The 27,733-nt window shown below is 42.0% G+C and overlaps 2 protein-coding genes and 1 long non-coding RNA gene across 3 annotated transcripts; 1 reads left to right on the top strand and 2 right to left on the bottom strand.

Moving 5' to 3' along the window:
• Positions 1–216: 216 nt before the first annotated feature.
• On the bottom strand, positions 217–15,746 carry LOC133485707 (uncharacterized). Its single transcript, XR_009790781.1, has 4 exons — positions 15,668–15,746; positions 15,514–15,559; positions 14,500–14,567; positions 217–905 (listed from the first exon to the last, which is right to left on the bottom strand). It is a non-coding gene; the product is annotated as an uncharacterized LOC133485707 (long non-coding RNA).
• On the top strand, positions 15,209–21,389 carry ikzf5 (IKAROS family zinc finger 5). Its single transcript, XM_061789873.1, has 4 exons — positions 15,209–15,591; positions 16,236–16,396; positions 16,753–16,926; positions 17,397–21,389. Exons 1-4 carry the CDS (start codon positions 15,530–15,532, stop codon positions 18,284–18,286), a joined length of 1,287 nt encoding a protein of 428 aa, XP_061645857.1. The 5' UTR covers positions 15,209–15,529; the 3' UTR covers positions 18,287–21,389.
• Positions 21,390–21,476: 87 nt separating this feature from the next.
• LOC133485704 (deleted in malignant brain tumors 1 protein) lies at positions 21,477–27,335 on the bottom strand. Its single transcript, XM_061789871.1, has 17 exons — positions 27,261–27,335; positions 27,143–27,184; positions 26,375–26,473; positions 26,243–26,281; positions 26,071–26,169; positions 25,938–25,976; positions 25,753–25,851; positions 24,761–24,799; positions 24,576–24,674; positions 24,456–24,491; positions 24,237–24,381; positions 23,162–23,379; positions 22,833–23,008; positions 22,535–22,765; positions 22,293–22,456; positions 21,676–21,920; positions 21,477–21,607 (listed from the first exon to the last, which is right to left on the bottom strand). The coding sequence occupies exons 1-17, from the start codon at positions 27,310–27,312 to the stop codon at positions 21,561–21,563; spliced, it is 1,869 nt and encodes a 622-aa protein (XP_061645855.1). The 5' UTR covers positions 27,313–27,335; the 3' UTR covers positions 21,477–21,560.
• Positions 27,336–27,733: the final 398 nt, after the last annotated feature.

Genomic DNA, 27,733 nt, shown 5'->3' with positions numbered 1-27,733 from the left:
CCCGCCTCCTGCCCGATGGCAGCTGGGATAGGCTCCAGCACGCCCGCGACCCTGGTGAGGAGAAGCGGCTCAGAAAATGGATGGATGGATGGAAGTCTACATTTGGCATTTGAACAGGGGTGTGTAGACTTTCTAAACCCACTTTAAATACACTTACAGACAATAAGCATATTCTTATGATCAAAATTCATAAAAGGACTCAAAGGTAGTGTCAAAGTGTTTTATTTTGCTGAAGTACAATGTTAAATTAAGCAACAAAAATGATGAAACAGCATTACAGTATGATAAAGCTCTTCAATTTTAATAGTATTTTTGTTGGTTTCTTGCAACAGGTATGATGTTATATGGTACGTTTTAAGGCAGAAAATGAAAACGATATCGACTGTATAGCAATATATCAGAATTTGTATTCCTAAAACAACTTTAATGACATGTTTCGTAATTAAACCTTCCAAATAATGACATCTTATTTTAACATGTACATTCAAACCATAGAAAAGCCGGTGTGTCTTTGTGCTCTTGTAGTAATCAGTAAAGTTGACAAAAATGGCCGCTTCCACAGTGGCTGCAACATCGATTGCAAAAAGCGAGGCGCCCCCTTTGTCCTTCTTGCACTTTTAACTGGACCACTCCTGTCGGGACGAGCCATTAAACCCGTGAAGGCCACGCGGAAATTGCTTCGATTTAAGTATTGCATTTAACTTGTAGAGGAATTGGTGGCCCTCCGCTGACCCGGCGCGCTTTAATTGGGATTTTGTGGGTATCGATTGCCGAGTGGCCGAGCGGATCTTGAATTACGGGCTGATTAGCTTTTAGCTCGGCGTCTCGCGCCGACCATTCGAAGGAGCTCGATGTCTTGTAGGGCTGAAACGCTTCAGCTTGATTGAAGGAAATCAGGTTACTTCCTTTGAAAACAGGAAAAGATGGATTTAAGCGGCGAGGCATGAGGCCAATGTGTAAAAAAAAAAAGTACTGTCTTTAAATATCATTCATAGCAACACTTGCACGTTCTCGATAGCCTGTTGTGGCTCGCCTTTAACTAGGGGTAATTGATTAATTGATCGTTAACTCATTCACTGCCAGCCTTTTACAAAACACAGTACTCTCTAATGCTAGCCATTTTAGAGAACATTGTGTCAAAAAAAGTGGAGAAAACAAGCATTTGGTGAAATGAAACATGTCAAGCAGAACAGTACCTTAGTCAAGGTGGGAGGCAATTATGAACAGTTCCAAATAGACAGTCAGTGAGTGTTAGCACAAGACCCTCAAGCTTCTGCTCGAAGGCGGATGAAAAATAAAAACACATCAGGAAAAGCCTACTAGAGCATCTGAAATTCATTTGGGGAGGCGCTTTGTGTGCTGACTTCCATTGAACAAGTTTGAATGTCATTGGTTAATGCTGAACATTCCCACATCCCCAGTTTTAAGAGGGTGTGCACACTTGTGCAACCACATGATTTCCATTGTGTGTTAAATTCAATTGCACTGAACAGGTTATAGGTAACATTAATGGTTGAACAAGTTTTGAAAGGCGTTACCTTGGTCTAATTTTTTTTATATAAAAACAAAAGACAGCTATTTGAACAGGGGGGTGTAGACTATTCATATCAACTGTTTAAGGGTACTCAGCAGATCCAAGACCAGGGTTTGAAGTTACATACCGACACTAAATGCTTCCGTGTTTCGTCGAAAGCCGTTGTAGATGTTTAGTTCAAACGTTATCTGATTGTGGAATGCCGTATATCCGTGTGAAAGCGCATATATCCACATAATATCTGGTTTTGCTGGGTTGTGTGTGAAAGGCAAAAGCGGCTAAATGTCTTGTGTACGTGCTATTACGTTCCCATTCAGTATCTTTGTGTAAAAAAAGTCCTTGCCTGTTTGTGTCATGACAACAAACGACAACAAATCAAATCCTGATCAGCATCAGACTGCGATAAAGACACGGGCCAGGTTCCAAACGGTCAAACGAGCATGCCATCAATAAAGCAATTTCTGGTGTCATAACAGCGCCACACTTCCCCAAGCCAACCTTTCCAAAACTTTTCCCACTGCAAATCGCCGCTGCACCGCCATTACAGCCGCACCTTGTGAATTTAATGGATTCTGTACAAATAATATTCCGCCATAATGGAAAAGGTTGAAGTCACCGAAGACAGATGAAGCCATAAACACGTATAATTGAGAATCAAAGACCGATAAATTTTAAACTGCGAGCCATTCTCTCTTTTTAGATGATGATCTATGAGGCGGCGGCAGCGGGAAAATGGAAGAGATTATGGGGGAAAATTATAACAATAAATTTTCTAAACATACACCTTGATTATGCTTCGATTTTCCGGAGGGGTGGAGGGTGCAGGAAGGAAGGCTGTGCCGGCTTGATGGCTGGCTGGCAAAATGGCACCATAAAATAGGCTCCGTGCTCTTTTGCCTGCAGAGCGTCGGCATGCCTGGAGGTGCAACCCCCCCCCCCCCCCCGCTTGCTGCCCCTCCTAAATGGGGGAAACGAATTGTGTAATTTATTGCAAACGTGCACACAGTGAGATTAGATCAGCATATCCCATCAGAGGAACAACAATCAATCAGCCTCTATTTAACAGCTTGAAACACATCAACCAGGGCTCCTAATGGCTTTCCAATTTAACAGATTGATAGACTTATCCGCTCCTAAGGGATGAATTAAGAAAATCGAGTACTCTCACACAAGTAATGGCACTTTTGACAGGATCTTTTCACCCTTTTGGCACAGTTACTATCTTTACTTATTTATACGATGACAAGGGTAATCTGAAAATGAAAAAAAGTGGAGTTGGATTTCCTTTTTTTTTTTTTTTTTTTTTTAAATCTTTCAGTTTGAGAACCCGCTTGAAGAGCTGATTTGTGATTCAGATGAGGCCGGGCTGGAAGTGTGTCACATGTGCAGTGAGAATGGGCTCATTTTAATGACCTGATTATCGCGGGTCATTTGGAAAGTGTGAAATCCAGGGAGCTATTGAAAGCCACTTAACAATATCAAAATGTGACCGGGGTGAGCCACTCAACCAAAAAGCGGAGTTGGGTGAAAAAAATTTGTTTTTTTGACTTGTTAGTTTAATTTCACTTGAAACACACCATTGATTTCAAACTAAATAAGCAACAAACAATTGGAAATGACGTTTCTCAATGTGTTGTATGTGCACCTCAAGGACTGGAGAAGCATAATCCCTTGTGGACAAAGAACTGCTGCACCTCTAAATCTGGATGATTTGGGTCTACTTCGGTTCACATTGGATTATGAGAAGACTAAGAATGGCTCAGCAAGTCTACATAGTTATACCATTCTTAACTACTGTTCTGCAGGTCTTAAATTCAGCTCTTGCTGCTTTTTCTCATGTATGCTTACACACAGGAAATGGGGTGTTGAATGGGTTCTAGGTTTTAAACAAGGATCATTTCTTCCAGTGCATGAAATCATAGAGGACTGGATCAAAACAGACTCTCCTGTCTTTGGGTAGAACCATTGGCAAAGCAGTCACACGAGTGTGGAAGGAAGTGTGCAGTGGCTCCTGTAAAATGGTCATTGTGACTTTCGTTATACATGAAACACGAAGCAGTTTGTTTCACAATCTGTAGTAAAATGACCTTTTTTATGATCATTGTGATATGTTCAAATTTCGGGCCGAGATAAGCAAACAATTTTTGCTTATCTTTATTCACCATCATGAAGAGAATTTTATTTATTCATGTATTTTACTATTTTAGTTGCAAATGGTTTCTTTGTAACTTTGCATATTCATAGCCTAACAGCATAATAGCCTGAGCCGTTTTCAACAACATCTATCCATGTAGATTGTCAGTAATCCAGGTCCTAGTAATCTGTTGTGTAATTTGTTGCATTTTTTTTCTTGTTTTCCGAAAATGTTAATAACTGACTTGGGCAATTATTCTATTAGGCAATAAATAAAAATCAGTGATGCGGGCCTTGTCCAATGTTATTTTGAGTGTATGCCGCAGGCCGGCAAAAAATGGAAGGTGGGCCGCAAATGGCTCCCGGGCCATGGTTTGGACACCCCTGATGTAAGTGAAAGGCGTCAATTTATTGAGGACTTGGGAAGTTCAGGGAATTGATCATGCTCCAGGAAAGGAGTGGCAACGGTTAACTGATGGATCAATGATTCAACTAATGAATTGCCTGATCAATCAAACCAAATATTTCTGCACTGAACACAGGATGATTCCGAAAATGATTCTCTCCTAATCAACTGGAGTTTCTCCTTGCCAGTGACTCCGCAGATGCACTTTCCTTCTTAACCTCAACACTCGTGTCTTCCCCGTCAACACAACATGCGTGACCCTATTGTTTTGGTCGGCGGGTGTCAAGTGACCCCCCCCCCCCACCCCCACCCCAACCCCCACCCCCGCCTTCACCGTGACAGACAGTAATTGGCGTTTGTTTGCTCCGTTATCTCCATCTGTTTGGCCACACTATGGCTCGTCTCCCGACCCCGGCAGCTGTCAGAGCGAAACTGGGCCTCGGGCAAAAAAAAGGCCATTGCACGCACTCAATTACACAGACACCTATGACAATAAACAACTCTGCCCAATATGTACTTCATTTGTTAAATGTATCTTTACATTTTGGCGCAAAAAAAAACAACAAAGAAAAGACAAAAGTTTATTTGGCCTCATAAAACATCATAATCGACAGTAGAATTTTTGCCATTCAAGATGTTTTCTTTTTTTTTTTTTTTTGTGTTTGCCCTTTTTCAAACAGTTCCCTCGGCTCATTCCCAAGTAGGTTTGTTAAACGCCAATTTGAAAGTGAAATAAACTTCCAATTAATTAAAAAAAAAAAAAAAACGAACAAAAAAAAATAGACGTGAAACCGGGATACAGGGATAGGGACCAGCATGAAATCTAAAGGGGTCCTTCAAAACTGCTTTCTTAATAAATCAAGCATGGAGAGCAGAGCCGTGACAATTCCATCTTCCTCGCATCTTATTGGCCTCAAAGACCCGGGGGGCATACAGGAAAATTAACCATTTAATAGCAATAAATAACCGATTCTGACTCAGGGGGACTTTACATCAGCCGGACATATAAATAAGAGCGTCAAATAGCAGATGTAACACCAAAGGGCCCAATCAAATGTTTTATGACAGAGCAAGAACGCCATACGCATTTACTATTAGCTCAACAAACACTTTCAACATGAATACTAAAACACGTGCGCGTTCTTGTACTACTCAAGATTCTGCGCCTGTAAAAGCCACCCTGCACCGTTTGCCTCCTGCTATTTATCTTCTCTTTTTCCATCAATGCCACTGTCATTAATGCCTCTCCCTTAACCCCCCACCCCACTTTCTAGTGACGTATTTGATATCACCTTGTATTAGTCAAAAGGGAGCATTGATTATTTGTAAAAACATAAGTGCAAATCAAATCAACATTCTTCTCCGATGGTTGCGGGGGGGCTGGACACCTACTTGTACGCATGCAAGGAATGGGGGCAGTTATTGACCAATTGACTTGATGTGAGGAAGGGGCATTCTTCTCCCTGCAGTGTAAAGACCGACCAGCGTATGGGAGTCTTCCGTCAGCGCCGCTATATATTTGGTTTTCTATTTTCCTTTCATAGGGGAGAAACGGGCAACATACGCCTTTACGCGCTCCCTGGCGCCATTAGAAAGCCCGCTGTCATGTGGGTTATTTATGAAAAACTATTTCCCGCTTACTTACATTGGCTGCTTATTTCTTCCCCCGCGTGACCCGCTGTAGATCCATTCCTGAAAGCCTTAAAGATAAAGACATATTCTCGGTGTCCACGGGTCAGCCTTCGCAATTGAGCCTAGATTGAATACCAGTCTGTAGTAGCGGGAAAGGAACGCTACGGCCTTTGTTGTGTAGGGTGCGAAGGAGTGCAGTAAGAGGTGCGCTGAAAGCCCAGTAGAAGGGTTCATTTCAGGATGATAAAGAGTCCCGCAGAAATAAGAAGCGATGCACGCTGGTAGAACTGAAGTCTGGCCAAGAATGAGTCACCAAATTGGCACCGAAAGCAACAACACAGAACATGAAGTACCTCAAACCCCACTATATTTCATATTTCCTCCACAAACGTCAAATATCAGCTGCCTGCAGGGTTTAGCTCCACACTTTCGTGGCTGTTATATAGTGGGGCTACTCCAAAGTACATGAAGAATCCATAAAATCCTTTTGCTTTTTTTGTCTACACATAGAATCAACATAATTTCCCTACAAATAAACTTTTGGGACCAGGACATATCAGACACACACCCTTTTTGGATAATGCATTAACACAAAGTTCACAGTTCGGTACTATGATGCAGAACAGAAAATACATCTGCCTCGAAGCTCCGTCTGGATAAAATAAAATAAAACCACCAAAACTAATGTTTCACGCAGACATTTATTGCAGACGGATGCATTGTTGGGCCACCGTTAAACTTTGCCAAAAACGACAGAGGAGCGTCTCTACGTGATTTTTAAGAGACTCTTTGATATCCATCCATTTTTCTGTACCGCTTTATCCTCACTGGCGCCTATCCCAGCTATCTTTGGGCAAGAGGCGGGGTACACCCTGAACCGGTCGCCAGCCAATCGCAGGGCACATAGAAACAAACAACCATTCGCACTCACACACACACCTACGGGCAATTTAGAGTCTTCAATCAACCTACCACGCATGTTTTTGGGATGTGGGAGGAAACCGGAGTGCCCGGAGAAAACCCCACCCAGGCACGGAGAGAACATGCAAACTCCACACATGCAGGGCTGGGATTTGAACCCCGGTCCCCAGAACTGTTAGGCAGATGTGCTAACCAATCGTCCACCGTGTCGGCTACTCTTAAATATGTAATGTACATATAACATGATTCATGAGTGAGCTGAATAGTGTTTTTGACCTAAAATGGTAATCGATAGCACGCTAACGCTAATTGCGATTGCTAACCATTTAGTATTTTGCTCTCTCAAATTCTGTACACCAAATTTACACCATACACTCAGTACCAACATATGCAGTAGAAGAATTGAAGTCCATCCCTCATAGATGAAAATAAAATGCATCATAACAAATAATAATAATAATAATAATAATAATAATGATAGTGGGGATGTGGGGCGATTATTATTCAATTATTCGACCAATAATCAATAGGAGAATCGATTCTTAAAAGATGAGATAGTGACAGCACCATTCAGAATTCAATTCAGGCATATGAGATTTTATAAAAATGTTGTTGTATGTTGAGCTTAGCTCCCCCCCAGAATGGGGAAACTATGCCTTTTTAAAAACTGTTTTGGTCCAGGACTTGGATAATAAAGTGCGGCGTGGCCAGGCAGGTTTGTCACTGTCACAGGTAAATGACGTAATTAATGAGTGTGTAGAAGAGTGGACGGGCACCTGGGCGTTAGCTTTTAAACACCTCTCCAGCTGACTGGGTTTGGGGAGGCCCAGCTGGACACGGCCAGCGGATCGATAGTGGGAGGGTCAAGGGTCAGTCAACCCTCCCATTATGGCCCAAGTAGCTCCAGTCATCATCTGCCTAACGATGCCTGCAGGAGGGCCAGACATGAAGCCTGGAACTGCAGCTAGTTTTGTGTCATTAATTAAGAAACGGGTGGCTGTAAACGAGCATATTTGATGTGTTGCTGTTGCTGAGCAATTTCATACTTTTTTCCTTTTAAAACAAATTACAGTTGGCAATTTAACCCGACCTTTCAAAAAATAGAACTCAAAAATAGCCTCAATGACTAAGACCTCTAAAGCATTTCATGAATTAACCAAGAATCATGAAATGGGGGCTCCTGTCCTGTCAATTTGATACCACTGACTCAATAACTGCTTGAACAGATCCATAAGGAGAGCGGAGCTCATTTTCAAGCCTAACACCGTGGGTGCTCCAAGGACATGGGACCGTTTTTGTTTCATGATGTTGATGCATTGCTAATATTACAGCGGGGGAAGCCTGGGAAATCATTCCCGGTCAGATTGTGTTTGATCAATAATCTCGGGTGAACGGAGGCCTCATTAATCTCAAACTTTAACTCACATTAGCTCGACTTTGGATTTTTGTTCGATACATTCAAAATCTTTGCATGGTAATTAGGCACATTCATCTCATATGATAGGAAAGACATAAGGGAGTATACAGTATATGTGAAATACAGTGGAGCCCTGCTATTCGTGGCGGACAGGGATCGCGAATAGCAAAAATCTGCGGATAATTGATGCCCATTATAATTGCACTGAAAAAAAAACATTCTTGAATATGAAACGTGAGACCTCAGTAAACCTCACGAGACCAGCGTTCAACCAGCATCATAAGGTTTATTCTGTGCGCGTTTGCTTTTTATTTGACTTATGGGATGCTTTTCGCTGCACTTCCTCCAAAAGAAGCAGCACCCTCAGGGTCTTAAGAGAAGAAGAAGAATACAATAGACCCCCGCAATTCGCCTAGGATAGGGACTGCGCCCGACCGCAAATAGCGAAAGTAATTGATGCTCATTATAATTACTATTAAAAAAAAACTAAACTCAATTTATCCATCTGTTTTCTGTAGTGCTTGTCCTCATTAGATTTATTGACGAGCTGGAGCCTATCCCAGCTGACATTGGGTGAGAGGCAGGGTAAACCCTGGATTGGTAGCCAGCCAAGTCACAGCAAAGTGTACATACAGCAATTTAGCTGTCATCGGTGTTGCGAACATTGCAATGACTGTGTAAGACTTGAATTCTCTGGAGTTTCAATGAAATAATTAGAGGAAAAGGTCAAGGTAATCCATAAATGATGACCCAAAAAAAAATCAGTTCTTGTTTGCTTTGGTGAAGGAGAAGCGAAAGAAACACTAGAGTTGTTCACGTGACCGCGACCCACTAGCGTGTGAGGATGGGCTAGTGGACGCGCTATATTATCGTCAGCACGACAGGCTCATCCATTACGGGCCCCGTTGAGGTAAGAGCGCGACGCTGGTTTTAGGGCAACTGTGCGTTCAGACGCATCAGTCAGGACAATGGGCTACTGCCAGAGTGGCGAGCGTTAGGGGGCGGTAGTGCGGTGGGCGGGGGCGAAAAATGACGCCACTTTTCCACCGCACAAATGACGTTTGACCGCGATAACTCACCGCCGGACACTTCATTTCGAGTCACTGAGCGGTCAATAGCGCCGATGCTATCTTCTTTATTTGTAGCTTTTGGTTGCCGGGGTGTCGAATAAATACTCCTAAAATGCCACGTGGGTAAAAAATATTGGCCAATTCTTTTTTCTTTTTTTTCGCGTGGTGACTGGCTCCGGATGGCAACCTGTTTGTGGCGGCATAAAGCTTCCGCAGTCAAGCAAACAGAAAAATGGCGTCCGTCAAGCCAAGTCTGATTATTAAGTGGATATAGCCATCCATTAATCCATTTTCTACAACCCTTGTCCTTATGAGGGCGGCGGGCGAGCTGCAGCCTATCCCAGTTGACTTTTGGGTGAGAGGCGGGGCACACCCTGAACTGGTCGTCACCAATCACAGGGCACACAGAAACAACTATCGGATATTTTTAGAATCGATTATTCGACTGGATCATTCCATCGATAAATCGAATAATCACGTAAAAAAATTATTTTGCATTAAAGTTTATTGCAAAATAAATCTGAGAACATTTACTGTTGAGAGGCAAACATAGAGGATTTGGACAAATTAAAGTTTACCAATGGCTCGGAACGATTAATCGATTATCATAAGAGTTGTCGATTAATTTTGGAGTAGATTAGTTGTTGATTAATCTATTAATAGTTGCACCTCCATAGACAACCATTTGCATTCACACCTATGGACAATTTAGAGTCTTCACTGAACCAATGGACAAGCACGTTTTTGGAATGTGGGAGGAAGCCCGTTGAGATCCTCACACCGGAAGGCCTTATGTGAGATTCTAACCACAAACCTCGTAACTGCGAGGCAGATGTGCTAACCACTAGCGTGAACGAAAGAGCCCAATAGCAGTCTTGTCTAGGCTAATAATCAAATGAATTGATTAAAAATCCATCACTAGTGATTTTTTTTTTTTAAAGACTGAAATGGCTATGAATCCATTTTAAGAATCTTTCAGGAGTAATAGTATAATTTGTCACTTGTGACAGTACATCAGATTGTTGCCGATATTTCAGTCCAGGTGCAATATTGGAAGGAATCACTCCTGCTTGTGTGTGCGCGTGTTAGTTTGTCAAGTGGTGCTTGAAAAGTGTAATAAGGCAGTCAGAGGAACAGTTCCTGGGTGACAGCGGCTTTATCGCGCAATGCCTCATAAAATCCTATCATATCTATTCACTGCTGCTATTATCAAATGTCTGTTTAGCACTCTCATGTCAGTCAGTCACCGTCGTTGCGCCGAGGGAATACAGAAAGACGCCATTCATCCTTTCTAAAGACAAATAAGCCCGTCGTGTGGCGCATTACTCAAGTGGAACATTTCTCTCTTCGCCGCCTTAAGGACCAGACAGCTGTGGTCAAACTAAGGTCAATAAAATGTCCGTCTGTCCATTGAGTCGCCACATCCATCAAGAGATAAAATTTTGTCTTTCAGGGAGGGGACCCTCTTCTGCGAGACACTCAGGAAATTAATCAAGGAAATTGGGTTTTTTGGTGCGCCTATATCACATCTAATCTATCCCTTTGTCCACATGTGGCAGGCTCCAAGTCCCGCCAATCAAGGGAGACACGCTGGCTTTATGAAAAGCCACTTGTTCCCTGCATAATGTGGAAGACAAGAGGAGGGGGGGGGGGTCGTTGCGGAGTTAAATGGGAGGTGGAGGTGGACGGAGGGGGCAGTCTTGTTTGCCCATGTAAGTGTGATCCAGATAATCGCGTGCTCATCAAAGGCGGCAATTACATTCATGACGAAGCTGCGAGGCGCGCCTGCGAGGAAATTAAGTGGTGAGAGGAGAGAAAAGCTTAATATCTACCTCCTTTATGCCCACACACACACACACACACACTCAGTTCTTTTTCCAAATGCTCCATGTGGAGATTCCCAAAGAAACACTTTCCCATCTAATCCCCCCTTCACCTTTTCCGCCTGTCCGCCGTTACTATGGCTGCACTTGTGTGGGATTAAAAAGCTTTTACACGCGGGTAATCCTCCAATGAGGCCAACAAAAATGACGCCGCGTCTTTAAGGAGCTCGCTTCTCCAAATTTAATTCCAATTTGAGGCGCAAAAGAGCGGCCTTGTGTGCGGCTTCAGACACCGCTAACGGCCCACGAATCAAGCGGGTTAAGAGACGCCGCGGAACCTTTTCATTGGGCTCGGACGCCGCGGCCTCCTCAACGACAGGTGGCGCCGCGGAGCTGGCCTTGCTTAAGAGCCGCACCTTTGCATAATGGCAAGTTTAAGAGTAATTGTAAAACTTCATCACGCCCACACAAATGCTGGACTAGTACATTTGATTTAGTGCATCTCCACAGTGCGCTGCAAAATGATTACTTATTATTAGAGATAGACCGATGTTTTTTTTAAGGCCGATTGTTAGAAGAAAAGAGAACGATATTTGGAGCCGATATTTGTTTGCAGCCGTGGCCCAATGGTTAAGATCATTGCCTGCCACCGTGGGGGACCTAGGTTCAAAACCCCGACTGGACCATCCGCCAACATCCCCCGGACTCACGGCTGTGGTGTCCTTGAGCAAGACACCGATACCCCGAAATGCTCCCCGGGCGCTTCAGCTACCCCCTGCTCCAGTGTGTTCCACTAACATGTGTATGTGTTCGCTGTGATGGGTTAAATGCAGAGAACAAATTTCGTGCGCACGCATGCATGTTCATGACAATAAAAGATGATTCTTCTTCTTCTTCTTCTAAAAGGGAAAATATTGTTGTCAAAATTTTGAATAATACGAACTCCAATACTTTGTTAAAATCCCTTTAAGCATATGTTTATAAAAAAAAAGCTTTTCAGATTTGCAACATGGTGAAGTTTTATTTATTTTTTTTAATCTTAGAAAATAGATTGTTAATTTGTTTTGAAATTCTAACAAAAAGCGCAGGGAGTTCCCAGGCTCAGCAGCATGTCTAAGAAAGTTACATGAAAACGTAAATGAATGAAAAGCTCTCTGCAATTTTCTACAGTAAATAAAGTTTTCCAAAATTTCAATATAACTAAATTATTAATCTTTCACTCATCATTGTTTTAAGTTAAAAAAAAAAATAATGTGCAGCATCTCTAATAAAGTTATGAAATATATAAACAGATTGTGCTGGTGGGGGCAAAAGGTGTAAAAATGGCTGCAGAGCTAAACAGTGGAGGTAAGAGACAATAGTTAATACTACTTGAAGTCCAGCAAGCAAAGTGCACCAGAGGAAAAATCTCAATTCAGTGTTGTGTTTGAGTTTGGACGTTCCACTGTACGACATATTAACAAATCCAGTAGCATATTCTGTGTATTGAACAAAATTAGAGCACGTTCTGCATCTTCTCGCTAACAAATCATTTTGTCTGCGTGTAAATTATTCAACAGGATCCGGGGCCCGCTGGAAACCTGTGCATAATTAAATTGTAATAAAACAACAGAAGTGCAGACTGGCTGTTGGGAGGTGATGCTAATTGGCTGCTAAAATGTCTCCTGCCAGCACGTGAATGTGCATGCTGGTGATCTGTGGAATATCATGGATCAATATTGATCATGTAGTAGCTCCCAAAGAGCTTCCTCTGCACATTTGGCAAGGGAGTGGGTACTTGTGGAGTTGGGAGTTGATGTTTCACCATTAAGACATGTGCACCATCTTGTGTACAATTGTTGTAACCACATGTAAGGAATACTGCAATTTTGAATGTTTGGTTCATTTTTTTTTTTTGCGTTTGGACACATTGACATCCTAAATAATCTCAGTTGTTACACTGTCATACCTTTATAGGAGGATGCATTATTATGCGCTCATATTACACAGCTGGAGTTGAATGGTGGCAGGTTTACATCACTGTAATGTACTGCTGTAATACAGTTGGCCTGTTGAGATGCAGTCAAGAGATACAGTGCTCTCACTCCACTCGTGTCCATTTGTCATCTTCTCCTCGGCAGGTTTTCCTTTAACTTTGACATTAATAGAGCAACGTCATGTTGTGCCTCTTTTGCCACTTGCGCCTAATTACACGCGGTACACGTTGAAAGTGTCTCGTGTCATGCTGGATGTGAATGGGGTCAGTTAGCTAATTACCCGGCGGGGTGGGAAGGAGGTTTCATATTCCGCAGTGTTGTGGTTGCGGACAAAAATGGGGTAGGTTGAAATAAACAGTGAATAAATGCTTTGCAATAAAGGTTTCTCGTTGAAGTTACATTCAAATATTAAAACAAATATTGGAAAATGTAATTGGTGATGATAACAACTTTTTGTCTAAAGTAAATACAGCAACTAAAGCGGGATACTCATTCTGGTAAAATGGCTTAATTTGAGCATTTTCATCTCTTTCGATCAAATTTGTCTAAATCAGCGTTGGTGAGCAGTTCTCTTTTGCAGAGATAGTCCATTATCGAGATACCCTTTATTCGTTCCACAAAGATGCTGACTAGACAGCATGATTATTGCACAGGGCTGCCCACGATAAAAGACCACTCTAAAATGTGCTGTTTTATCACACAGCACAATGTCGAAGGTGTCTCAAGTTTTGAGGGAGCGTGCAATTGCACCAATGCTAATTTCTGGAACATGTGCCACACTTGTGAGGTGGTTGAATTATTTTGGCAAAGGAGAAATGCTCACGAAACAAATTTAGACAGCTTTGTGAACAATATTGGAGAGAAACAGGCCTTTTGCCGACATAGAAAAAGTCTTAGATCTTTGAGTTCATCCATTCATCCATTTTCTGAGCCGCTTCTCCTCACTAGGGTCACGGGCGTGATGGAGCCCATCCCAGCTATCATCGGGCAGGAGGCGGGGTACACCCTGAACTGGTTGCCAGCCAATCGCAGGGCACATACAAACAAACAACCATTCGCACTCACATTCACACCTACGGGCAATTTAGAGTTTTCAATTAACCTACCATGCATATTTTTGGGATGTGGGAGGAAACCAGAGAGCCCGGAGAAAACCCACGCAGGCACGGGGAGAACATGCAAACTCCACACAGGCGGGGCCGGGGATTGAACGAAGCACCTCAGAACTGTGAGGCAGACGCACTAACCAGTCGTCCACCGTGCCGCCTCTTTGAGTTCAGCTCTTGAAAAATGGGTGAAAAAAACATTTAGATTCCACCTGGTTAAAATAAATTAAGTGGGCGTGGCCACACTTCCCACCATTTTCAACCAAGTAGTGTGTCTTTAGTAATAAGCCATATTTAATAGTTTTTGTAACCAACAGTTTACATAGAAATGTCATGATCAGTTCCATATTGCTCGTATATTTGGGAAACAATTTTTTTTGCTGTGTATAGCAACAACTCCCGGAAGTAACGCCAGACGAAGTATGATCATTTTCCTCATGTTTTTTTTTTTTAAGCGATAAAGTGAAATAATTCAACTAACCTTAATCACCGACAGTCAACCGCGACGTGTCTCTTCTGTCATGTTTTCCAACTCATTTTAGGGGGCACCTACATTGAAGAAAGATATTTGTGTTGATAGTTTATTTTGTGAGACACTACACTACACTAACAAATTCTGGAAAGATGTATCCCAGTGTTTCTGTTGTTGATAATATTGACTCTGACTTTGACTCTGAAATTGTATAGTTTGGTTTCTTCAATAATGATAGCAACAAAACTAAACGAGGCGTTGCGGTAAATTCAATAATTGTTCTTGCAAAATTTTACTTCCACAAATCCAAATTTTGGCATTAAAAACCTCTTTTTTTATTTTTGAGAAGGAAAAAAGACAATACGTAAGTACAATATTGAAATCTAAAAACTAAAAGCAGTTAAAATTGTTATTTTTATGCTCTGAATTTATGTTTTTTTCATCCCTCTGGGTCCTCTTTTGTGTTATTATATGTATTAATGGCTATTGCCTGTTTCTTATTTTTATTTTTTATTTTCTTGTAACTTGAATATTTTCAATAAAGATTGTTTAGAAAATATCTCACGGGGCGCTGCACCCCGGAAAAAAATACTGTAGTGACGTAATGTATTTCTAAAATAGAAGAGATTATTATTCGTGTATTTAAATTGCAGTCGCATATCTCACTTAGCAGTGGAAACCGTTCTTCGAGGACCATTTTTTGTGTGGTGGTCGGACTTTTGTCGTCGATGCACAACTTGGTGAACTTTCACCCCTCCAAGCCGTCTTGTTTTGATTTAGAATGCTAGGTTCTTAGCGTGAAATTTAGCAGGAGGACCGGGCGTAAATACAAATGACAGCGGGGACATTTGAGGAAAATTGACCCGTACGCGATAGAGAAGGGTGACAATGGCGCTGTCAAGAAGAAACTGTCGCTCCCGCTGACAAAAAGATGCTTGTTTTAACCCGATGCTAACGTTAGGTGTCAACTTAATATACTTCCTGTCAACATGGCGGTGATGAGGAGCGATGTGTAGCACTCACCTACTGGACACACTGCATGTGTTCGCCTTTGGTTTTCATTACTGGCCTGGATATTTCACACAAGCAAATACAACGGATGTAAGTATATAAACATATTCGGGAGGTTGTGGCGTAGTTTACAAAGGATTCAATTCATCTGCATTGCTGCACTTACTGTGTAGGTGCAAGTAACCTCCAGGTTTATTAGTCACGTTGTGTCGTCAACCAGACATTTTTCTATTATAACATTGTCATGAGCTTTTCACAATGACGTCACGCACTTCCGGGTGGCAGTCATAACAGAAACCTCTCTGACATTTGACCAAGGCAGAGTGTTTGAGAAAACAGGATAAAAGCCTTGATGATTGATGATGATTTAACCTTCTTGTGAGGTGTCAGTCGAAAAGAAGAGATTATGCTCTGTAAATATCTTCGTAGGGAGACGGAACGCCGGCTCAAATTTACCTTTTCAACAGGTAGGTTGATTAAAAAAATAGACAATAGTGGACATTTAGACAGTTAACATGATCATTGAGGCAGACTCGATATCCACACGACATTCTGCAGGATTAATTTACATTATTTTTCTGAAAGAAAGGTTTATCTAACAGCGTACGTTTTTGTCATAATTCACAGTTCAGGTTTGCAGTAGATGCTCACCTTTCTGCCACCTAGAACTACCCTGTCGCCTATCGTTTACAAACGTTATAAAGTGGTCTATACTTTTGAAAATGTCGTTGCAGTGTTGGATATTTCCATTCCTTGCTTTCAATGGGCGAGGAAAAGCCAGACACGCTGGACTTCGTGAAGGATTTCCAGGAGTATCTGAGCCAGCAGACGCAGCATGTCAACATGATATCAGGCTCCGTCAGCGGCGTCAAGGAAGCGGATGAGCTACCGGCTGGTAACGTTGATGCTTCTTCAGTTTTTTTTTTTTCATGAGTCAACGTTGTGATGATGATGAATCATATAACAGTGAACCCTAGCTATTCACGCGGGCTAGGAATAGCAAACATTTGCATATAGGAGACAACCCCCCTACTCACAGTTTGCTATTCTTCACCTATTTTTCTGTAGAGCCTATCCTCACAAAAACTTCTCCTCCGCTAACATGAAACCTTAGAAGGCGCTACAAAAGGACACGAAACATGGATATGTGCGTTTTTCAGCAAATAGTTATATGTCGTAGTTAGGTTCTACAGAAATATTTTCGAGTCGGTGAGTTTGCGAATGGCTGACTGTTTATCCCTTCATGTGCAGACTGCAGTCAGAACGGGCTCGATCACCCGACGGTGGACATGAACCTTGAAGATGGATCTGGGATGTTGGTGGATGGTTTTGAGAGAACCTTTGACGGCAAACTCAAGTGCCTGTACTGCAACTACGCCACCCGAGGCACAGCGAGACTCGTTGAGCACATTCGAATGCACACAGGTATGGCTTTACAGTTTAATTTAGGGTTGTCACTATTGAATCGATTCCATCCATTCCATCAATTAATCAAATAATCTGATACAAATTTTTATTTTGCATTAAAGTTTATTGCAAAAATCTTTTTATTACGTTAATTGTTATTTGGTATTGTTAATTATTTATAAACAAGAATTAAGCAATATGACACGAGGGAGTGATTTACTCACCAACATTTTTGAAACTGAGAGCGACTTCTTGGATACTGATTAATGCGAAGCTCGATATACGCTTCTTAGGCTGCTTCAGGTTCAACTACTTGTCAATTACAGGCTAATTATGTTACAGCGGCAAGTAACACATTTTTTTTAGAATAGATTTAACTAACAATTTTTTTTAATAAATCGATTACAAAATACAATATAACGGAATAAATGTAACGTGTTACTGCCCAACCCACCTCTGGATATACACCTGTTTCCTCAATCCAACAGGAGAGAAACCTCACCGCTGCCACCTGTGCCCGTTCGCATCGGCCTACGAGCGCCACCTGGAGGCCCACATGCGCTCGCACACGGGCGAGAAGCCGTACAAGTGCGAGCTGTGCTCCTTCCGCTGCAGCGACCGCAGCAACCTGTCGCACCACCGCCGCCGGCGCCACAAGCTGGTCCCGAAGAAGGACGCCCACTCGCTGTCCCACAAGAAAATGCTGAGCGTGCTGCAGAAAAAAGCTGGCTCGATTAGCTACGGCCGCCGCCTCCTCATCGCCTCGTGCTCTTCTTCCGCGATGACGCCTAGGGGCGACGACGTCGACGACTGCTCCCGTGAGCTGCCGCAGGAGGTTGATGATGATTGCGCAGGCGAGGAGGACACTCAAACTTGCCATCATTCGAACCTGATCATGGACAACCCCCTCAACCAGCTCTCCGCCCTGGCAGGCCAGTGTTCCAGCCTCCCTTCTTTGCTCCAGCCCCCCGTGTCCCCAGGAGCTGAATCCGTCGTGGATGAGAAGCCCCTCCTGATCCAGCATCCACCCGCCGCCTCCTCCCCGATCACCCCCGAACCGCGCGCCACCACTCAACCCAGCAACTGTAGCCCCGCGGGCGGAGCCTGCAGCGAGCACAGCGTTCACGCCAGCACCCCCAGCGTGTCCAACAGCCAGCCCGGCACGCCGGCCCCCGGCCAGTCGGCCCCCCTGCTGGACCACCGGCGCGTGCTGCATCACTGCCAGCACTGCGACATCTACTTCCCCGACAACATCCTCTACACCATCCACATGGGCTGCCACGGCTACGAGAACCCATTCCAGTGCAACATCTGCGGCCACAAGTGCAGGAGCAAGTATGACTTCGCCTGCCATTTTGCTCGCGGTCAGCACAAGTGACAAGTTTTGATAACTTTACAGGATTTTTATTTATTGATTTTTTTTTTCTCCCCACTTGGCCTTGATGTAGCATTTATCCTTCCAAAAAGATGTCAGAATTCAGATGGAGCCCTTGTCTATGATCGGTGAACGTTTTTCACAAGCGGAAGGAGTCATAATTTTATGAAGGAGTCAATAGCGCCACTTATGAGAACACATTTGTATCTCTACAATTAATATTTTTAAAATTTGATGAGAATAACGAGGAATTTACTTGGGAAAAGAGTTGCAATATTACGAGAATAAGTACAGGAAAAAAATGCTAATTTTAGACAGAAAATGTCCCTTGCAAATTACACGTATATTGTCAAAATGTAAAAAATAAAATGTTACAATTTTATAAGAGTAAAGTTGTAACATTGTGAGAAAAAAGTTTTAATATAAAAAACTCATAAGAATAGAGTCGGAATACTACAAGAATCAACTCATATGAGGAAAGTGCAATATAACACGAATACAGTGAAAATGTTCTAACATCACAAGAAAAGTAGTAATTTTATGAGAATAAAGTTGTCTTTTAGGAGGAAAAAAGTCAAATCACAATTGAGGAAAAAAAACAATTTTATAAGAAGGTTGTAACATGAAAACTGTGTCATGTTACATAGGAAATATTCTATTTTCTGAGAAAAACAGAGAATCAGAATATTTCCTGAATAAAGTGAAAATATTGAGAAAACGTCAAAATTTGACATGGGAAAAGTCTTAAAATCCCATGGGAAAAAAAACATATTACAAGGAGAAGTTAGAATGGAATAAGAAATTAGTCAATATTTTTTTACAAGTTCAAATCTTACCAGAGAAAAATTTAATATTTCACAAATAAAGCCAAAATATTATGAGGGGAAAAGTCGCAATTTTTGGGAATTTTATAAGAAAAAGCTGATTGCTGATTGAAAATATGAAGTAGTTGTCATATCACAAAAATAAAAAAAATAATTTTACGATTAAAAAGTCCTTTTACGGGACTGAAGTAATTTACGTGAATACAAAATCTGAATGTTACATGGATAAGGCCAAAATATAAAAAGTCATAATTTTATGAGCATAAAGTTGTAATATTGCAAAAATCATTATTTTACCAGAAGTTGTAATTCTATGAAACAGAAGTCAGAACGAGAAATGAGAAAATAAATTAAATGAAATAAATGAGAAATTGTTATTTCAGGTGAAACTATTCTAATATTAAGAGAAAATATTTCTAAAATGAGAAACAAAGGTACGATTTCAAAAAAATAAAATCTTTGATGTGGAAAAAATATTATATGACAGTAAAGTGGTAATCATCGTACGAAGAGTTTAGTGTTATTGTGCAAACTTTTTTTCTGGGGGAAAAATATAGCTTAGCCCATAATATTGCAACTTTGCTATGGAAAAAAAAAAATACTGCTCTCACAAGTCTCTTTTTTTTCCCCTCACCTTTTTTTTTACTCTTTCATATAAATTAAATAAACCAACCATGAAGGAGATTTCTTTTTTTTCTTTTCTTTTTTTTTAAACTTAATATACAGTATTTCGGGATGTAGCCTCAACTCTCCTGGAGCTAATCCTATAAGGTTGCCTCAGTAACACAACTTTGTTAAAAGTGATGTGGTGTTGAAATAATGCCAGTATTTCTTTGCAGTGCCTGACATTTGACGTTTGTGAGTGAAATAGGAAAAAAGTCTGAAGTATCGCCTGTATTTTGCCAAAATCTTCCTTCCATAATGCTGCTATGACTCTTTGGAATAAATTCCAGCTGCACCACAAGACAGTGATTGGCCACTGTGGCAATGTTACTAATGCCCGGTCAGCCACTGAGGTGTAAACTGGATTTTAACTTACTTTAAAATTTTTGTGTACTGTAGTTCCTGAACACACCTCACCAGGGGCCACCAGAAAATGTTGCTTTCCTTTAGTAACATAGCACACTGAACTTGCTATTGTCTGAAGTCACTTTAAGAACCGTATCCCCATGGCCTTACAACCTTACTGATGACAGTTTCCCCAAATGTATCCCACTGAGCCTGGTGCTTTTTTTTCTTGAATATTTACTACATATTGTATTCTCAGTGGTTGATTTGATGTTCGGTGTAAAAAAAATAATAATAATAATAATTCTAGCGGGGTACACACATACCGAACCTATTTTTAAAATGTGAGGGACTTTTATGTAATTTCTTAGTCATCCAAGTCATGATGATCCACAAAAGTTGACTGGAGGCAACTGGACTCTTCTGGGTTGTTGAAGACGTTTCACCTTTAATCCGAAAGGCTTTTTCAGTTCTAAATTTTAGGTGATGATTCTCATTCTGGTTGGTGTGTTCCAACGACTGTTTGTTATGCAGAAAGACACACCAGGCAACAAGAAACAACCTAGGGGAACTCGACACCTAAAATTTAGAACTAAAGAAGTATTTTGGATTAATGGCGAAAGGTCTTCAACAACCCAGACTCCCGTTGCCTCCATTCAATTTTTGCAGAGTAGTACTCCAAGAAGAGAACAGAAGAAACTATGCTAACTCTTAGCTTGTCTGGTAACTTCTACTACTACGAACGACTTGCGAGATTTTTTACAAACGCTCAACACAAAAGTTTCAGTTGGCTTGCTAGTTTGCTACCCTTCAGTTTTACGTCAAAATCGCGGCGTCTGACTCTGCTTGACTGTGTTGAATCAATCGACCATCGATTATTGCAATTGTAAACACTGAATAGGTTCAACATTTAAGATTGTCAGCCGAACCGTTTTCCAAGCAGATGGGTGAGGAAAAATGAACCCCACCCTAGCCCACAGGATATATTGCTCAGGATAATCTTTTAGAGACATGCAATAATCGGGCCTTTGCTGACTCCGTTCGCAAAAAGAAGGGAAAATGCACAAATTCGGTCCAATGTGTGTACCTTGCTGACACCTACTTTAGCAAGTTTGTCCAGTTTGTTGGCTTCTGTCGTCTTTTGCCAAGCAGAGTGTACAGTAGTGACTTGCCGCTGTGCCCAGCACAAGGAATGAATGATGCCTTTTGTCATCACTGTGTTCTCACTTCATAGGTAGCGTTTGTCTCAAAAGCCCTTTCTTCCTTTGGGATGCTAATTTGATGAGATAATTTACAAGTAAAAGTGTGTTTTTTAACTGTGTTGAGTGTCATCTGATGAGTGTGTGAAAGAAACCAGATAGTCTTTCCTGCAGCCTTTAATCAAAGGTGAGTATGTTTCACACTTTCATTAATGATTATAATTACAATAAGTAGAGATGATCGTGTTAAACCGCATCCTCTTTTGCAGATGTCTCTTCCTTTTTGTCCGGGTCTAAGAACGAGAAAACATGGATAAATTCCTGACTTTGTTCCTATATAGATGTCAAATGCGCTACACACCGATAAGCTGGATCGGACCCAGGACCAGAGTCTGGCTCTCGTGTTTGGCACCCACATCTCTGGCCTTGCGCTTGAGGCAGCCCCGGCGGCAGCGGGAGTTCCAGTCGTTGTCTTGACATAGGAGGACCTTGCACTGGATGTAAACCTCCTCTGCGTGCCTCAAGAACTGGAAGGCCTTGAAGGAGAATCGAGCGTAGCGGGCGCTGCCACTGACGTACGCGTGATAGGTGTTATCTATGGGACACCTGTGTGGGGGGAAAAAGATCATGTGACGTGTGTTGTGTCGTGTCTCACAGGGCTGAGGCAGCTTCATTTCACTGTGAGAGTGGGAAATGAATTGATTATTATTGTGATCTATATTGTGGTTCAGTTAGAAGTGTGTAAATAGGAGTGTCATTTTGGATTCACACTCGTACTGCTGCAAAAATGAGGTGTTTCCCTTTTAGGAAGACTTTGTGCCACACTCCAAAATGCTAGGGGGAACCATAGCAGTAATTTGGGAATATTTGACCCTGTTGTAGAAACTGGATGAGATCAGAAGCTTTGGGTAGCAGGAAGCAGACAAAAAGGACCTGCACTCAGGAGTTGCTTGGCGGTTGAGTGGGTGCTGATCTTACCCATTGCGGACCAGGTAGTAGGTTGTCGTATGGAAGTCGTAGGAGGATGGCGAGGCCACACAGGTGTCAAGGAAAATATCCAGGTAGCTGCCGCTGCTGCCCCTCAGTTCCATCTGGATGTAGAGGTCCTGGTTGAGAGAAACTTTGTATGGGAATTCAGCCACCTGGTGGAGGAGAGCATCAAGGCAACACTTGAATGGCTTGTGTGGAGTTGAGTGTCTTTGTAAAAGAAGTTTTTCTGCCTTATAGTTGAAGCTGCTGCTAGTGTAGAAGTCCATGGAGGTGTTGAACATTCCTGTGCCTGTGATGCTGGTGTTGTCATGATTCTGTGCCAGGTACATAATCTGTGCCACAGAGAATTGATCCATCCGACACACCACGTCGATTTTTAAGTTGGCCTTGCGAGTTATGTCTCCGGAGCTAGAGGTGTAGCCCCGCACCTTGTTGGTATATACCACTCTGCCGTTTTCAAACTGAAACATACATTTGTTTGTTTTGTTATAATTGCAGATTGTTAACCCTCCCACATCTGCTGTCAACCTTTCGACTGGTGCCACAGCTGTAGACACGGAAATTGAAGACCACCTCCTTGGTAAAAATTTGGGGTCGACAATACTGGTCATTGAGGTAGAGACTGTGGCCGTCGTAGCCCAGTGAATTCAGGTACTTCCGCCCAATCTTAATGTTCATGAAATCCGAGGAGCAGTTGACTTTACCTGGTAAGAGACCATGCTGTTTTACAGGACCAGTAAATACAATTTATTGTTAAATACAAGCAACAACTACAGGCTCAAAAAGGTGCACTTGTCACCAACCTACTCCACTAACAAAGTTCTCGCAAATCTTCTATCTTCCAGTCTTAATTTTACCTGAGTCCTGCGGCAGAGCGCTTGTGAACTCCGCACGGAATCCTCTCCCGACTACCGAGTTGTCGCTGCGGAAGACCACAGTCATGTGGTTGGAGGTCGAGTAGAAAACATTCAAGCTGTTGTTGTTGTTGTCGTTGCATACTTTTCCCAAAAATTGTGAGTTTATGGATGGTCCGTCGTAGACTGAAATGTAGTCACAGTTGCAGCAGCTCTCCAATCTGCCCACAAGTTAATCAATCAAACAAGCATCATCAAGTATTCCAAGCAAACTCTCATGAATTATTTCTCTGGAACAGCTAACTAGGACTCCACTGGTTACGATTCTGAACTGATACTTCTTTCAAATTTCTTAGGTTCCAACATTGTTCAATGTCAAGCAAGAACCCCCTGATCATCATCCTTGTGCCTTTTTTACGTTATTGTCCTCTATCCGAGCAATAACTTTGTTTTGATTGTTTTCCACTACTAGAAAAATAAGTAATTCAGGTCTCAAATTTCAGTGAGCCCCTAAACCTACCCTAACTCTAATCCTAACCCCCATAATACCCTAACCCTCCTGAATCTTAACACTAACCCAATGTTTAGCCTACACAAACCCTTACCCTCCTTAATCCTAACCCAAACTACAGAAACCCAAAATCTACACAAACACCTAACCCTCCCTAATCATAACGCTACTGAAACCCTAACCCTACCCAAGATCTAGCCCTACCCTAACCCAAACCCAACCCTCTCTAATCCTAACCCCACATTGCTCAGAGTAATTTTACCCTATCCAAACCCACCCGCTAGCCATAACCCTCAATGAGCCAACTCTTTACCCTACGCAAACCCTAACCCTCCCGAATCCATACAGTTAAACTGCTCAAACCTTAGCTCTACCCAAACCCTAACTCTACCCTGAACACTGTCTCTAACCCTACTCTAATCTTAGTAACCGTAGTATTAATGTTCTGCATCAGACTATGATCCCTGCCACTTTAGTATTACATATGATCCAAGTAACGTGTGGTAGTTGAGCGCTAAGGACTTTTGACGAGCATTTTTATCAAATATAACGTAAACATTCACGCACTGCAGGTATGAGAATTCTAGCAGTACTCTTTGGTCATGGAAAGATCTGAGGTGCCAAACACAGTAGGCGTTGTCGTGGTAGTAGTCAGGGTGCCTGGGACTGAAGAAAGCACCAGAGCCAAACATGGAGCCTCCGCATGGCCCCTCTGAAAGTCAACGCCTTTATTTACATTCCGCTTGTGTGTTAACTTGAGGTTAACGTCCATGCAGAAGATTCTACCTGTGCTTGGCATGTAAGTTGTGGAGTAGCAGTGCGCTGTTTCAAAAGAGTAAAATGAAAATACACAGATGTTACCACTTTTTGTGTGCTGGGGTTGTTTTAGGGGCATTTTTTACTCACAGTAGTAGTCAGAGCAACATCTGCCATAGTACTGGCACGAGCTGGAGCAGGAACAGCTTCCTAGGTCCCTGCCACAGTTGTAACGACACGAAGGCTGGGCTGGACAAAAGAAGTGGAAGAATATTACCAAATTACAAAATGTACCTTGTTTAAATGACAGATTTTGCCCGAATATGTCGATTAACCTGTGGTCCATGGTTCTGCAGTCGCCCTATCACAGTAATCTGAAAGAAAGAGTTTTTACGCATTTCATGAAGGGCAACACCAAAGGATGTCAAGCGGCATTTGTTAGGGTATTTTAGGGCAGTGTTTCACAGCCTTAATTGATCCAGGGTACAAAATAATACTAAAATAATGAGGATCTTTGACTTGGATGAAATCTGGGCCTTTTTATTTGAACAAAAAGCTAATGATTTTTTTTGCTATGTGCTGCGAGCCAACATTTGAGCTCAAATCAAGCTTCGGGTATGCCGTCGCTTAAGTGAAGTGGGAAAAAAAAACAAATAGAGCCTTTAAATGCACTGTAATGCCTGTGCATTCACTTTCAGCGTTTTGTCACTGCCATCGACTGCTTTTAATGTCAAATATCCATGTTAACTGGAAGGCAATGAGTTCAACAGGACAGTCGAACACACAAATAGATCATAAAAACACTCGCAAGGAGCTGCTGTAGGCCACAACTGACGCCCAGGCACTGAAACGCACACCGACCGGCCAACCCGACTCCAGATCCTGATGTCACTGATGCTACAATAATTCATTTCTTTATATATTCTTTTATTATGTTTTTATGCAATAGAGTGCTATTTCTCTTTATTAACAATCTACAATACTCTCTACTATTTATTGGAACAAATTAAACTCGGTCAATGTCAATGTACGATTTTGCGTTGTTATTTTAATGGTTAATTGTACCTTCTGGAATCTAGGGGAAGTACTTTTTCTGCCTGTCATTATACATCGCTGGCATAGATAGAGGAACAACGATACATTGTGTTGTAAATAAGTAACGGTTTTTGGACCAATTAAGTGAAATTGGCGAGTGAGGAGAAGCGGTACAGAAAATGGATGGATGGATATTTCGTGATGATCTCTCATGGCACAGTAATGTACCACGGCAAAATAATGTACTACGGCACAGTGGTAAGGAATCACTGGTTTAGGGACATAAACTCACAGTTATAGTCACGGCAACAGTTGCTATAGTACCGGCAGGAGCTAGAGCAGGAACAGCTTCCCATGTGACTGCCGCAGTTGTAGCGACACGAGGCCTGACCTGGAGGAATCTCAGCATTTTAGTTCCCATTCATCCTGAAAACTTTGTTTTTGATTGGTAATTTTGTCAATCAAGTGATGAAGTACCTGTGGTCCATGGTTGTGGAGTTGTGCTACTGCAGTAATCTGAGAATAAGGATGATAAAATGGGATTTTCTTTACACATTTTTGGCCACAACAACACCAATGAGGATGTCCCTCAGGATTTTCTGATACTCACAGTTGTAGTCTCGGCAACAGTTGCCATAGTGCCGACACGAGCTGGAGCAGGAACAGGTTCCCATGTGACTGCCGCAGTTGTAGCGACACGAGGCCTGACCTGGACGAATCTCATCATTTTAGTTCCCATTCATCCCGAAAACTCTGATTTTGTCAAGCTAGTTATGAGTTACCTGTGGTCCATGGTTGTAGAGTTGTGCTACTGCAGTAATCTGAGAGAAATGACAATAAAAATGTTAATTCTGACCTATTTTTGCCCGGGAAAACACCCGTGAGGATGTCCCTCAGGATTTTCTGATACTCACAATTGTAGTCTTGGCAACAGTTGCCATAGTGCCGACACGAGCTGGAGCAGGAACAGCTTCCCATGTGACTGCCGCAGTTGTAGCGACACGAGGGTGCAGCTAGAAGAAGAAATATTTAAAGAAGTTAAATCAACAAACAATAAAAACTGAATTGCTGGGTGACGACATGACTGAAATGTACCAAATGGAATCAACTTTGAATCCATTTTCTAATGCACTCCTCATTAGGGTTGTGTGTGCGCAGGAGCCCATCCTGCTGAATTTGGGAGAGAGGCAGAGGGTAGACCCTGGACTGGTCACCGGGAGGCCGGAGATCGATAAACAAGTATTCACATTCACACCTACGTATGGACAATTTAGTCTTCGAACATCGAACCTCAGAACTGGGAGGCAAACAGTGACTCAGAGGTCACTTCCCTCTGAGAACATTCTGTCCGAAGCCACTGTTGATCATTTGTTAGGTGTGGTCTAGGTCTCATGATTTAATACTTTCAAATTATGAATAGGTCTGTTTAAAAACCAATTCTAATTGAACCAGGAAATGTTTTGGTCCATTCGTGGATCAAATATCTTTCATGAATTTTGCCATTGGGCTCCTTGTTCGAGAAATTGTGCAAAAGAACTGCAACATTGCACAGTTGAACTTTGAGAAGCACAGAGAAGGTCAAATTAGACTCTAAAGGTTAGAGTGCATTTTAAGATGATCCTGTAATGTCGGCAGAAAGTGGAACGTCTCGAACTTTTGTGTATAAATCATACTGTATGTACCTGTAGTTCTGTACAACAGTGCATTGTTGAGGGCACCATCACCTGATTATGAAAGAACAAAACCAAATCAATACTGAATCTGTCAGCTCAAACACAGTTTAAAAATAACACACAATACCTCGCACTCCGTGTTGGACGACCACGCCACAAACGACCAGGAAGGTCCACATCGTGACCAAGTTCACCTTCCGAACTGCCTCACCAAGAACCACAGAACAGTTTATATGATAATACAAGCGCCTCCTTTCGCTAGCCATAAATTATTCAAATATCACATGGTGATTGTTATGCGTGAGAAACACACACTTGTGCTCCGTTGTAAAGAGTCAGCACAGGATTGTTTGAAGGTATTTGCTTGTGTAGCTTAATGGTACGCAATTAATCACACAGAATATATCGGCTCTGACACTGATGGTGAGTGATTATACCTCACTCCGGCTGCCAACTGTTAGTTTTGTCAAATATTTTTAAACGGGGTCGTGTCAACTTTAAAAAAAAAAAAAATGTAAAATATTTTTAACAGGGTCGTGTAGACTTTTTTTAAACCCACTGTTTATATTTGTTCTAGTATTCAGACATTTGCTATTGCTA

Source organism: Phyllopteryx taeniolatus, chromosome 11 (assembly GCF_024500385.1).
Source record: "Phyllopteryx taeniolatus isolate TA_2022b chromosome 11, UOR_Ptae_1.2, whole genome shotgun sequence".
In the NCBI taxonomy this organism is placed as follows: domain Eukaryota; kingdom Metazoa; phylum Chordata; class Actinopteri; order Syngnathiformes; family Syngnathidae; genus Phyllopteryx; species Phyllopteryx taeniolatus.
The sequence above is the reverse complement of the archived record's forward strand: the minus strand, read 5'-3'. Positions and strand labels throughout refer to the sequence as shown.

What these genes read in the sequence shown, in the direction of transcription:
- LOC133485704 (XM_061789871.1), bottom strand. Translation starts at nt 27,312, where the DNA reads ATGTGGACCTTCCTGGTCGTTTGTGGCGTGGTCGTCCAACACGGAGTG. An exon ending in GCAGCAGCTTCAACTATAAG is followed by an intron (nt 22,457 to 22,534) that starts GCAGAAAAACTT and finishes CTCCTCCACCAG; the next exon opens with GTGGCTGAATTCCCATACAA. An exon ending in TACTACCTGGTCCGCAATGG is followed by an intron (nt 21,921 to 22,292) that starts GTAAGATCAGCA and finishes CCCCCCACACAG; the next exon opens with GTGTCCCATAGATAACACCT.
- ikzf5 (XM_061789873.1), top strand. Translation starts at nt 15,530, where the DNA reads ATGTGTTCGCCTTTGGTTTTCATTACTGGCCTGGATATTTCACACAAG. An exon ending in AGCGGATGAGCTACCGGCTG is followed by an intron (nt 16,397 to 16,752) that starts GTAACGTTGATG and finishes CTTCATGTGCAG; the next exon opens with ACTGCAGTCAGAACGGGCTC. An exon ending in GCACATTCGAATGCACACAG is followed by an intron (nt 16,927 to 17,396) that starts GTATGGCTTTAC and finishes TCAATCCAACAG; the next exon opens with GAGAGAAACCTCACCGCTGC.